This window comes from Sphaeroforma arctica (genome assembly GCF_001186125.1).
Source record: "Sphaeroforma arctica JP610 unplaced genomic scaffold supercont1.449, whole genome shotgun sequence".
NCBI classification, from domain to species: domain Eukaryota; class Ichthyosporea; order Ichthyophonida; genus Sphaeroforma; species Sphaeroforma arctica.
This window is the reverse complement of record NW_014040109.1, coordinates 8230-22563: the sequence shown is the minus strand read 5'-3', so window position 1 is coordinate 22563 and position 14334 is coordinate 8230. Positions and strand designations below refer to the sequence as shown.

The following is a 14334-nucleotide window of genomic DNA, read 5'->3' as shown; positions in this document are numbered from 1 at the left end:
TATATATATATATATATATATATATATATATATATATATATATATATATATATATATATATATATATATATATATATATATATATATATATATATATATATATATATATATATATATATATGCATTTGTATATGTATATTGTAACCCATACTGGCATGCACTTTCTATACATGAATAACGAATGCGGATTGGTACTTACCGGATGCCCTGTATTGAGCGTTGCAGCACAGACAGTCTATGTCCTCAGAAACACCCGGTAAGGGTAGAATAGTGCCGCATTGTAAGCAAAAAGGTGGGTTAGAAAGCTTTATTGTACCGAATTGGACCATCGTGACACCTGTAATATTAACCACCGTGGAGTTGGTATGGTACGCTCTTATTAGCAGTAAAAACACACAATATGTGAGAGGAATATAGAAGATAATCAAAGTAGAACATGATAAAGGGCAGATATACGCTTGGGTTTTAAATGCAGGGTTTTAAATCCATGTGTAGTATAGTTCTATTTATACATTCGAGCGGTGAGGTACAAATGCCTTTCTGACTCTATTCTGTAAAGGATAAATATTTAATTATCAAGCGAAGTGCGTAGTCAATCGATGTTCACAGCGATTACACACTATTCGACATGTCAGGCAGAGAAGGTGGGTACTTGCGTCTACTACAATGTGTGGTGATATGACAACGCTTTTAAGTCTATGTATAGTGCAAAGGTGTGTCTGTGCACGTGATCAGACAATAAGATGTGTTGTCGGTTGTGCTACACCATTGATGTAGCATTAGCTCTAAGCAATTGCTTACGATATGTATTTGGTTGCACAATTATACGCGATTACTCTCCTTTATAATAGACCGTTTAAAAAAAGTTTGCATCTAAGCGATGGTACAGAGAGCACTGCTCTACGTAAATAGATGTCTTTCGAAGAATATATCTGGTAATAAATTTGTTTCTGAGAATTCATTGTGCTTATGATATATAAATACACACATACATATATATATATATATATATATATATATATATATATATATACGTACACACATACAAATACACACCCACACACACAAACACACACACACATATTTATATATATATATAGTTCAAATATATATATAAATATATATTATATATATATTTATATATATATATATAAAATATATGCACTTATATATATATATATATATATATATATATATATATATATATACGCACATATATATATGTATATATGTGTGCCTTTGTTTATTTATATATATATAATAATATATATATATATATATATATATATATGTATGTTTATATATATATATATGTATATATTTACATTTGTATATGTATATATATACATACATGCATATATACATATATATATATCCATATGTATATATATACATATATATATATATATCCATATTTATATATAGATAGATATATATATTCATTCATTTAAAAAAAAATTCTAAAAACGAATACATAATTTTTTACATGTATATTTCATATGAGAATCTAGCACTTTTTTTATATTGTATATATATATATATATATACGTTTATGTTTATTTAGATATATATGTATATGTTTATATATATCCATATACATATATATATATATTATGACACGACTATATTGAGACGTCCGTCTCTATAGTTGTTTTAGTGTGTTCTGGGTCACATCTTTGCATATATGCTTACATACTATTTTGTGTATACAGTATCGATAATGAATATGTATGGAATGATGGAATCACGAACGTAAAGTATAAATACTTTTCCGATTACGTTTTCTAGTTTATATGCTTATATCCATATTATGTCCCAAGTGTTGGCCCATAAAATCCTGACATCAAGAGCTTGCAGAACCTGGGCGTCCGCTAGCATGCGTCGTCTATCGGTCGTTGAGGCATATTCCAATCGTTAGTAGTCTCCGAATATCTCTTAAAGTGCACCGGACTGACTGCCTGTACTATGTAAAGTAGTGTATTCAAACATTTCACAAGTGTTTAGTATGTACCCTTTTTCCGTTAGATCAGCCGTTCTATCTCCACCCCTACATTAGTAGTGAACCAGCTATACGTTAGTGATACATCCCTACATTAATTCTATCTCCACCCCAACATTAGTTCGCTTCTGTAGTGAAGTACAGGTCTTCACTCGCGCAGGAGCTGTGCAACCCCTCTCTACCACCTCACCCCCCTAATAGTCTGTGGAGTTGTTGTATTGAACCCTTTTATCTACTTTTTTCCAATTAAGGTGGTAAGAAAAAGCCCTTAAAGGCTAAGAAAAAGTCCGGAGGTGATCTCGATGACGTAGATCTTGAATTCAAGGCCAAGCAGAAAGCGGTAAGTCACGTCATAGTGTTGCATGCACTATGACAATGTCATTGTGTTGTATGCACTATGACTATGTCATTGTGTTGTATGCACTGACTATGTCATAGTGTCGCACATCCAATGCACACACAACGACTTGAGTATTGTAGCACGAAGTTACGTCTATTTCTCCTGTGTGTTTGCCACCCTTGTCGCCTGTTGTTGGTAGTGTATTGATTAAGCCATCCACATTTTTTGTGTGTGCGTCTGCTGGACTGAATTTAGTTTCTATATTGTGATATCAGTTGGCATTGGTTTTTGAAAAGCTCATCAGCCGTATGTTAGTATATGCTACTTCATATCCAAGTATCTACTTCCAACCAACACTGTTCATGCTGCGCCACTCTATTTTACTATTCAGTGATTGTCAGATACATCGCCTATGTAATCATGTATACATGTCATGGGCATTTTGATGCGAGTCTTAAAGTTCTATACTTTGCAAGTCTCAATATCGGACAATTATATCCATGTACTCACAGGCTAAGGCTGCCGAGGCGGAAGCCCGCAAAAAGATGCTCGGAGGCAAGAAGAAGTAGATTGCCATTTGAATGAACTCTTCCTTACATGGAAGTAGCCGTCACCCGAGTCTATAAACATCCCGAATTCGAAATAGCGGTCTACAGAGTATTGCGGTAGCTACGACTATGTGTGCGCTGGGCGAATTGCCGTTAGTCGCTTGGGCGAGAATTGTCCGTATGGACGGACATCACTGGCTGGAATGTGGACGGTATGCTAATTGCGCTTAATCAGAATATATCACTATAAAAGAAGTCAAGTATAATTTATTATTCATATATACGTCTCTGGCATTTGAATCATATCCTCATAAGGAATCACTATAAAAGCAGGCAAGTACAATTTATTATTCATATATACGTCTCTGGCATTTCAACCATATCTTCATAAGGAATCACTATAAAAACAGTCAAGTATAATTTATTAGTCATTTGCACGTCTCTGTCATTGGAATCTTATCCTCATAAGGAATCATTGTAAAAGCAGTCAAGTATAATTTATAAGGAATCACTATAAAAGCAGTCAAGTTAATTTATTATTCATATATACGTCTCTGGCATTTGAATCATATCCTCATAAGGAATCACTATAAAAGCAGTCAAGTATAATTTATTATTCATATATACGTCTCTGGCATTTGAATCATATCCTCACAAGGTACCACTATAAAAGCAGTCAAGTATGATTTATTATTCATTTGTACGTCTCTCTCATTTGAGCCATGTCCCCATAAGGATTAGGTAGCTTGCCAGTAAATATTTTGGGTATGACCATTCCATGTACACCCACACCCACACACAGAGGCGTATGATGTGTGTGCACTGGGCAATTACAGTTGCACGGGCACAGTTTGCACTTCTAGTACATAACAGTTGTCGACCTTTGTGCACATATCGATATGCTTTGACTTCACCGATGATATTGAATACACTCGGGACGTCGAGTAGGTTGCTTGTAGTTTCTTTCATTGCTCTGAGTCAATAACTGTGGCGTTGGCCACAAATGGCACACCCAAGTACTCCAAGGCCAACTGAACTGTGTTGTGGGCTGACACTGCAGAACACTCCATGCAGGAGATGATCGTCTCAAACGCTGCAGAAGCACAAGGGGTGAGCGTATTGTACGTAAACCAGAAGGTTAACCACCACAACAGCACAAGGGGTGAGGGTATTGTACGTAAACCAGGAGGTTAACCGCCACCACAGCACAAAGGGTGAGGGTACTGTGCGTAAACCAGAAGGTTAAAAAGCCAAGGGACGGTTACCAGCCGATGCCTTTGACAGCTGCTCGTTCTGAGTTTCTGTACACACCATACGTACGATGTACCAAAGGAGGATGACACGAGTCACAGTGAGCCACGGCACACACGCCATGACAGAACACACTGCAGGTGAGCGCAAGGAAGTCGCATCAGAGCACTTGTATTGGCTGGGGAATTGCGATAGACAACAGCTAACTAACAGTATGTGTAACATACCACGACCACAGCAGCAGACAGTCAGTACTGTGGGATGGGCTGCATCGTGCAGCCGCAATGAACTACATCATATGCATAGTACAGGTGCGCTTTACGAGCCAGCTTTCTAGTGAGCTGTCGTCAAGCTGCAGCCCAATAGAACACTTAATCATGTGCATGCAAACTGTCGGTCAGTGTCAAAAAACATGCCACATACCATTGATGTAGAATACGCCCGTTGCCGGTTGCACTGGAGGTAGTCTCGGTGTTGGGTGCAATACCGGGTATGCATGCGACCACGTGTGTCTGAAGACGTCACTTGTACTTAAGAATATCTGCACAGGCCAAAGGCATAGCCAATGTATTCGATTATTTGTCGATGATCTCTACGTATACATTGGTAACACGCGTGTTTGAAGACATCGGATGCGCCTCCAGGAACAATAAAATAGGGCAAAGGTATTGTAATGTTCTCGAATAGCTGCTGCTAGTTAACCGTGCGTGGCCAATCTATTCCACGTGTGTGTGTGAAGGCATGGAATAGCTAACACTAATCTGGCTGGTGAACACTTAACACTGGCGTGTCTGAAGTAGTGGTCTCTAAAAAAACCCCCAACTCAGCGCAAGTCTTATCGAATGGTTGCCAAGAGTTACAAAATGTTTTGGAATAGCTGCCAGTGATCTGCACGTACACAGTCGCCTGAGTTATCCGACGTGTGTAGGCAAGAACATCTGCACAGCACAAGGCGTATGAGATGTGATTGAATCGCTGGCAGTCTACGCACAAAGTCAATTGTGGACCCTTGTCCATCGATGGGCTTCTCCACTGTTAAGGTCTTCAATGACACACACATGCTTTGAGCGACAGTGGATTTCCAGAGCAAAAAATGTCATCAATCACCTGTATGATACCCTATATCTACTTTCTTGGCTCTGCATGGATCCTCAGCACAGCAGAGCCATATATGTGTGTATTTATGTGTATGTGTATGTGTATGTGTAGGTGTAGGTGTATTTTGTTTATGTATGTGTATGTGTATGTGTATGTGTATGTGTATGTGTATGTGTATGTGTATGTGTATGTGTATGTGTATGTGTATGTGTAAGTGTATGTGTATGTGTATGTGTATGTGTATGCGTATGTGTATGTGTAAGTGTATGTATTTATGTATGATTATTCAATTATGTACCTGTATGATAAAATGCGGGTCTACAAACTCAACTACTGATCGATACTCCAGGACCACTCGTTATAATACGTCTGAGAATAGACCACACAGTCAGACATATAGCGTAGACCTCAGACTATCTGACCACCGCACAAGTTAGCGTAGGAGTGGGTTGTTCCCATTTGCTACATACCACACACTCTCGATGCTCACTATTGTATGCTTCGTTGAGTGGTTTGTTGAGTACCTGTAGTTCTTTGCGTGATTTCGCATAGGCAGATAAACATCTGATCCAGCGTGTAACAATAGACGGTACACACACAGATATAAAACCTTAAACCCTACAGAATAGACGCAGAGTACTGAATATGTACTTTAAAACTGTAACGTACTATAGCACCAAATTACATCCGTGGAAGCAGTGTTGTGGCTCTGGTTGTCACATTCGCCTCACTGAGGGAGAGTACAGGAGCCTATACACTCAAACTGTAACGTTTCATAACACCACACTACATCCGTGGAAGCAATGTACTCAGCATCTGCGGTGTGGCTCTGGTTGTGACCCTCACCTGATTGAGTGTGTCATATGGAATGGCTGTGCGAGAGAACAGTTTGTAGACTGCCGTTGCATCGCTGTCTGATGTTGTGGCTGTGCTCTTAACTCTTCCGAGTTTGCTGATACTCGAGAAATCCTGCACCACAGCCAACCAATCAATTGAGAGGAAAAACAAGTCAGCCAACCAATCAATTGAGAGGAACAACAAGTCAGCCAACCAATCAATTGAGAGGAACAACAAGTCAGCCAACCAATCAATTGAGAGGAACAACAAGTCAGCCAACCAATCAATTGAGAGGAACAACAAGTCAGCCAACCAATCAATTCAGAGGAAAAACATGTCAGCGTAGGCTGCATGGCTCCGGACGTGAAGGAGCTCAGGAAGCAAACAGCAAGCCATGATGAAGACGTACTTTTGTACATACAGATGAATGTGTGGACTACATTACTGTTGTACATACAGATGAATGTGTGGACTACATTACTGTTGTACATACAGATGAATGTGTGGACTATATATACTGCTGTATATACAGATGAATGTGTGGACTATATATACTATATATACTGTTGTACATACAGATGAATGCGTGGACTATATATACTGCTGTACATACAGATGAATGTGTGGACTATATATACTATATATACTGTTGTACATACAGATGAATGTGTGGATTATATATACTGTTGTGCATACAGATGAATGTGTGGACTATATATACTGTTGTACATACTGATGAATGTGTGGACTATATATACTGTTGTACATACAGATGAATGTGTGGACTATATATACTATATATGCTGTTGTACATACAGATGAAGGCGTAGACTATAAAGATTCCATCTGAACTTGTGCACATGCATATGCGTGTACATCTCATTGTTTCGCATGTTGAGTATAACTTCATTTTGGTACATTTTAATTTGAGTATGATTTACTTTAGAGTATGTTTTAATTTATGTCTCGATGAGAGAGTTGTTTAGGTTCTAGCTCTGTATATCATTTGTACAAACACCCATTTATACGCCAAATTACGCGCTGAAAAGAAATACAGTGATGCGCACATACAGTACATCTATGTTGTACAGGTTATCACCTTATAGTACATTTATTTTGTACTGGCTACCACCTTACAGTACATCTATGTTGTACTGGCTACTACCTTATAGTACATCTATGTTGTACTGGCTACCACCTTATAGTACATCTATGTTGTACTGGCTACCACCTAATAGTACATCTATGTTGTACTGGCTACCACCTTATAGTACATCCATGTTGTACTGGCTACCACCTTATAGTACATCTATGTTGTACTGGCTACCACCTAATAGTACATCTATGTTGTACTGGCTACCACCTTATAGTACATCTATGTTGTACTGGCTACCACCTTATAGTACATCTGCTGTCAACTAATTTGTCATGGAGCACAGGGAACGAATAAGAACAGTAAACAAACAAAACCGTTTACAGGCGCACGGACCTGTCCCTTAGGCCTACAAACACCTGAATACAAACTACAACCATAGACAAGAACATCAATGCCATATAACTACACAATGCATGTGCGAACTACAAACAATGGATGTATATTAATAAACTGCAAACTATGGATGCATATTAAATGTACAAACGATGAATGCATATTAATAAACTACAAACAATGGACCTATATATTAATAAACTACAAACAATGTATGTATATTAAAAAACTACAAACAATGTATGTATATTGATCTGTATACGAAATGTCAATGTAGACACAGACACACTGCTGTGCCAGTTGGTGATGCTAGTTTTGCTTGTCGACATACTTGGTGCGCAACGGACTCAGTGGTGAATATATCGTCTGGCAGCTGAAGGGAAGGGAAGGGAAGGAGGGCATTGAAGATATTGAAGATATTGAATGTATTGAATATATTGAATATATTGAATATATTGAAGATATTGAATGTATTAAATATATTGAATATATTGAATATATTGAAGATATTGAATGTATTAAATATATTGAACATATTGAATATACATGGGGAGAAAAATTGGGTGGGTTTAGAAATAGAACATATGGAATATATGAGGGAAATGATTGCGGCATGGAAACTCGAGATAGATCTAAACGAACGTTAGCACAGTAAACATCCGATGATACGTTTGGCTTTCATAAGCAGCGACGCCCGATAGACACCTTATACATCCTCAAATGCAAACAAACCCAAACAATAACATACTCGAAATAAAACAAACTCAAATGGAAGCAAACCGAAATTAAACCATATCGAAATTGAATCATACTCGAATTAAAACCTACTCAAACTAAATCATACTCAAATTGCAACATACCGAAATTAAAACAGACTCAAATTAAAACTTACTTAAATTCAAACATGCACAAACCAAAACATACTAAAATTAAAACAAAATCAAAGTAAAACATACTCAATTTGAAACACACTCCAAATAAAACATACTGATTGCCCTGGGTCTTCGCCAAAGTACACCGGGTTGATAGTGCCGGCCACGAGTGTTGTGTGTGTGGTCCTGAACGGCCGCTCATGGACATCCTCAGATGTGGCATCAGCCGGTTCATCTGGTGAAACGATACCGTCAACCAAACGAATCAGTTTATAGATAACTGGAAGCAAGGGCAAACATACTGTCTGCTTAGTCTACATACTGCTTTTAGGGTTTCTAAAACCCTAAAACCCTAAAAAAATCCGTGTATATATTGATTAGCGTACATATTGGCGGGTATATAAACCCTTCGATAAACCAAACGAATCAGTTTATAGATGACTGGAAGCAAGGGCAAACATACTGTCTGCTTAGCGTATATACTGCTCAGTGTGTATATTGATTAGCGTACATAATGGTGGGTGTATAAACACTTCGATGGATGTATACAGTGAGTGGGATCGAGGGAACGCCACCTATTATAGAAAGGCAAAATATATCTACCTTTGCCTCAAAGAGAAACACATCAGCCTCAACGAGGTTGTGGAAAGAGAACCCCCATGTTGACTCGCACGTATACAGAACTTCATATCAACCAAACAGCACACGATGAATGGACAAGGCCAATGCGGTTTAGCACAGGAACTGGTGTGTATCTCAGACAACTCACCAGAGCGACTGTAGTCGTGTGGTATGTCCATGTGTGCGTTCTCCAACGGCGTGGCTATAATCACAGCATCATACATCGACTCCTCTCCGGCTGTGGTGAATGTCAGTAGACCAATGAATATACTACAGACACACTGACACACGAGTACAGAGCTGTTGCCCCTTCTGTGGGCGTATAACGCGAGACATGTGCCTTTGGGCTGATACGATGGCGAATGGATTAAATTAATTTAAATTATTTAAATACAAATCTATGTGCACATCCTGATTTAAATACAAATCTATGTGCACATCCTGATTTAAATACAAATCTATGTGCACATCCTGATTCAAATACAAATCTATGTGCACATCCTAATTTAAATACTAATCTATGTACACATCCTGATTTAAATACAAATCTATGTGCACATCCTGATTTAAATACAAATATATGTGCACATCCTGTGAAGTCTAGTGCCGTGCACCGCTGCACTATCTGAGACGAGAGAGCACTCGAACGATAACACACGCGATTAACCATTTGATACACCACCTGAGACAAGTACGGACGCTTCTGCAGAGGTATACATATATACCCCACCACACATGGCCACTGAAAAAATCACCCATCAATGCAACAACAACACACACCACTCCCACCCATCAATGCGACAACAACACACATCACTCCCACCCATCAATGCAACAGCAACACACATCACTCCCACCCATCAATGCAACAACAACACACATCACTCCCACCCATCAATGCAACAACAACACACATCACTCCCACCCACCTGCGGTTGTGATGCAGAGACTGTCACTGTCCACTCCACAGTGGCGCACAGTAGTCACGGGTGTGTTCAGTCTCACCTTGTCAATACAAGTCATGTCGCAAATGTGAGTCATATACGCCATGTCGCAAATGTGAGTCATATACGTCATGTCGCAAATGTGAGTCATATGCGCCATGTCGCAAATGTGAGTCATATACGCCATGTCGCACACTATCTGCAGGTGAAACCAACACCAGCAAGCCAAGTGCCCGAAAACCACATTTGGACTTGTTTAACCACCCTCCTCCGCATTCCACAGATAACACAATAAGACACAATCACTACTGTCCCACAAACACGGAGATAACAAAACCAAATACAAAGCACTTAATCGATATGAAACCGTAATACATTCACGCTGTATACATTATGTACATAAGATAAATACGCACAACATACGGATTATTGTCAAAGACGACGTAAAATTCGCCTTTCGCACGCGGAATTGTACCTCTGTTTTAGATGAGCGCAGAATATGTTCTGCAACCTGCCGATTGCCACCTTTGACTGTTGTGTAGGGCAGAGAAAAGTTATACACACATATATATATATATATATATATATATATATATATATGAGTGTCTTGAGTATACGCAATTTTTTTTGCGAATGTGTGTGTATCCGTGTCCATGAGTGGGCATGTAAATACGTACGTGTTAGTGTGTATATGCATGCCGTAGTAGGGAGGATGTCTATATGTGTACGAGTACTATGCTCAGATATATGAGTATGTGTATCCGTGCACAGAGTTTGCCGCTTACTCAATCTCAATGGCAGCCGATGACAGTCCCACCGAGTGCGTGGGCAATCTCTCCTTCCCAAAGTGTTGCGCCCAACACAACACCATGCACATGGCTTTGTACGTACGCAGGCATGTGTGAGACCACAGTGCACATATGTACCTACCAGAGTACAGATTGGAGTCACTTCCAATGGCAGAGACCAACAGACCCAGCGTATGCATGGACAGGTTCTGTCCGTATGTGTTGCGAACTATTCCAGTCAAGATCTCATCGGCGTACGTCTTTGAGATGCCTTGCCCAGGCAGCCACTCCTGCGCCATGGTCTAGTGCAGAGAGTAGGCACAGTAAAGTAGGTTTAGTAGTAGAGAAGAGTAGGTACAGTATAGTAGGAACAGTACAGTACAGTATAGTAAGTACACTAAAGTAGGTACAGTACAGTACAGTAAGTACACTAGAGTAGGTACGGTACAGTACAGTAAGTACACTAAAGTAGGTACAGTACAGTACAGTAAGTGCACCAAAGTAGGTACAGTACAGTACAGTAAGTACACTAAAGTAGTAGAGTAGGCAAAATAGTGTACCACAAATTGCTCAGTTTACGGCAAAGTACTTAGTATACCACAATGTCGTACATCTCCGACCTGATTCGGCGCGAATATGTCCAACATCTTCGTAGTAATACTCACATCGAGCATGTGTCTTGATATCTACTTGAACTGGAGGCCATTTCTGTGCCATGGTCTGATACAGCAGAATATGTGACAATTACCAAGATCTTGTGCTCTAAAAATAGATTGGTCGAGTACGCGATCACGTTTTGAATACGTATGACACTCCAGACACGCACGTGGCTATGGAGTCAATGTGGGGATAGAAAGAGAGTGTGCGATTAAGAAGTGTCTCATCGACAGTTCACTCTCAATTTACGACACCGTTTATACATTTGAATTGATCAATTTACAACACCGATTATACAATTGGTGCATATTAGAGACGTTAACTTTCTCTGCGCCGAATTCACTACACGATTTTACATCGCAAGAAATGTGACAATGCCGGATCTAAGAGTAGAAGCTTGCTCGATGTGTGTGCAGTGCTCTTCAGCTTAATAGCTTGTATGATGTAGGGGTGGATAGGAGTGCTCTTGTCGGCATAGTGTTGGAGATGCCTTGAACCATTAATTGCTGCAGATTTAGACTTTTTACTTGCCCCCCCCCCCCCGGGTTTTATGACGACATCTTGCTCTATAAACGACATACAATTCAAGGTCGCAAACTATTTAGTATACGAATTGGGACAAGCTCATCAGCACATGTGTCGAACATAGGTAATTTAGCACATGCTGCGTAGTTAACGGATAGACGACCATTCTGTATTTCGTACGGCATCGGAATCGCAAACATCGAGTACACTCATGTCTAGTGAGTGAGCAACGGCACAAGCGATGTAGATAACCAAGGCTACTTACGCTTCTAAGCATGTCAATAAAAACGGTGCACGTCTCGATAAGCGAACGGTTCGTATAGCGCAAGTGGTAAGACTCTCTGAGGCAAACGCGGTAGGGCTACCATGACCTAGTTAAGACATCATTGTTAACGGTATCATGAAGAATGACCGCGTTCGTACAGCGCAAGTGGTAAGGACTCTCTGAGACAAACGCGGTAGGGCTACCATGACCTAGTTAAGACATCATTGTTAACGGTACCATAAACGATTTATCGTATTCTGCGTTTAGTCGGACAAGCTCAGCTAGTCAGTCAGTGAGTAAGTTCAGTGCGTGTGCGTGCATTCAAGCAACAAATTCAGTTGCAACAAGGCGGTATAAACCTGAGGATGACAACTCAGCCCACGATCACGCCAACGAGGATCGTACGAAAGCGTTGCACGCTGACGCATATGGGACTTTCATCATCGTATGACGGACAGTGAGCGTACGATGCAGAGCATACGACACCCTGTAGGTAGACGCTGCCAGAGCATACGACACCCTGTAGGTAGACGCTACCAGAGCGTACGACACCCTGTAGGTAGACGCTACCAGTGCGTACGACACCCTGTACGTAGACGCTACCAGAGCATACGACACCCTGTAGGTAGACGCCACCAGAGCATACGACACCCTGTACATAGACGCTACCAGAGCGTACGACACCCTGTAGGTAGACGCTACCAGAGCATACGACACCCTGTACGTAGACGCTACTAGAGCATACGACACCCTGTAGGTAGACGCTACCAGCGCATTTGCAGGCTACAACCTACCCAGCCACATCTAATCATCACACGTTTTGCTAAACAAAAGGAAATGGACAGGAAGGCGTGTAACACAAGTACATACGACATGTAATCTGACAATTGCATGTACATGTATGTACGACGGGGTGATACCAGTGAAAGGTGTGCCTGCACCATCATTCCCGTGGTAACTGCGATGCTTGAGATCGCTATGCGGAAATACAGTAGAATCTATACACTGACAAGGTATTGTACGGGAACACCTATACACTGACAAGGGATTCTACAGGAACACCTATACACTGACAAGGGATTCTACGGGAGCACCTATACATTGACAAGGGATTCTACGGAAACACCTATACATTGACAAGGGATTCTACGGGAACACCTATACATTGACAAGGGATTCTACAGGAACACCTACACACTGACATAAGTTAATATTACTGGAGCAATGATACGGCTGTCATAAATATTCTGCATAATACTCGCACCAACCAGCATGACGCACAAGGCGAGCGTTGCTACATAAGCCGGAAAGACCACGTTTGAGATACGTTTGATGTCGACGTGCATGCATTGGGAATACACATTTCACATAACTACTGAACAGACTGTACTATAAATATAGCAATACTAATGCTATATATATGTAATATACATGTGTGTATATGATATAAACACTACTATGCTACTTATACTGTTATAATATGCAATATAGATGTGTATATATGTCATACACAATTATATACTACGTATATGAATACTACTAATGTTATCTATATGTGATACAAATGTGTATAGATGATATACAAATTCGACAAAACTACCACACTCACTACACTACATATATGAGCACTACAAATGGTATATGTATGTAGAATACATGTGTATATATGGTATACACACTACGCTGACAAACTGTTTCGGGTTAGTGCTACTTACGGTTATGTACGAAGCTAACCCCGTTTTTTCTAGTGCGCCAGAGAGTGTAGTCCAAGGTAGTCCCGAATACAACTGACAGTGGAGAGGAGAAACAAAACAATGGCGTACGTTTATCAATGCGTTCAAGTGGATGGAAACATATGTAGGTATACACACTAACAGACGTACGACGAGACACAGACACAGGTACAGATATATACATAAACACACATATAGACACAGGCAGGTACATATACATAGACATGTGTAAAAACACATAAACAGGCACGGACATTGGCAAAGACACAAACACACGCACGCCTATATATATATATATGTGTGTGTGTGTGTGTGTGTGTGTGTGTGTGTGTGTATATACGTACGTAGTAGTATTAGTAGTTATTAG

The 14334-nt window shown here is 40.0% G+C and overlaps 3 protein-coding genes across 3 annotated transcripts; 1 reads left to right on the top strand and 2 right to left on the bottom strand.

Annotated features, from left to right (window-relative positions):
- The first annotated feature begins 536 nt into the window (after window positions 1-536).
- Window positions 537-3252, top strand: SARC_06342 (hypothetical protein). The gene is made up of 3 exons (XM_014299750.1): window positions 537-644; window positions 2251-2339; window positions 2852-3252. The coding sequence occupies exons 1-3, from the start codon at window positions 629-631 to the stop codon at window positions 2906-2908; spliced, it is 162 nt and encodes a 53-aa protein (XP_014155225.1). The 5' UTR covers window positions 537-628; the 3' UTR covers window positions 2909-3252.
- Window positions 3253-7830: 4578 nt separating this feature from the next.
- Window positions 7831-10078, bottom strand: SARC_06341 (hypothetical protein; the record flags this gene model as incomplete). The annotated part of the gene is made up of 4 exons (XM_014299749.1): window positions 7831-7935; window positions 8551-8669; window positions 9204-9293; window positions 9985-10078. 4 exons carry the CDS (start codon window positions 10076-10078, stop codon window positions 7831-7833), a joined length of 408 nt encoding a protein of 135 aa, XP_014155224.1.
- A 694-nt stretch (window positions 10079-10772) lies between these two features.
- Window positions 10773-11461, bottom strand: SARC_06340 (hypothetical protein; the record flags this gene model as incomplete). The annotated part of the gene is made up of 2 exons (XM_014299748.1): window positions 10773-11089; window positions 11408-11461. The coding sequence occupies 2 exons, from the start codon at window positions 11459-11461 to the stop codon at window positions 10781-10783; spliced, it is 363 nt and encodes a 120-aa protein (XP_014155223.1). The 3' UTR covers window positions 10773-10780.
- Window positions 11462-14334: the final 2873 nt, after the last annotated feature.

Excerpts from the sequence above, each read along its gene's own strand:
- SARC_06342 (XM_014299750.1), top strand. Across the intron at positions 2,340-2,851 it reads TCAAGGCCAAGCAGAAAGCG|GCTAAGGCTGCCGAGGCGGA; the intron begins GTAAGTCACGTC and ends ATGTACTCACAG.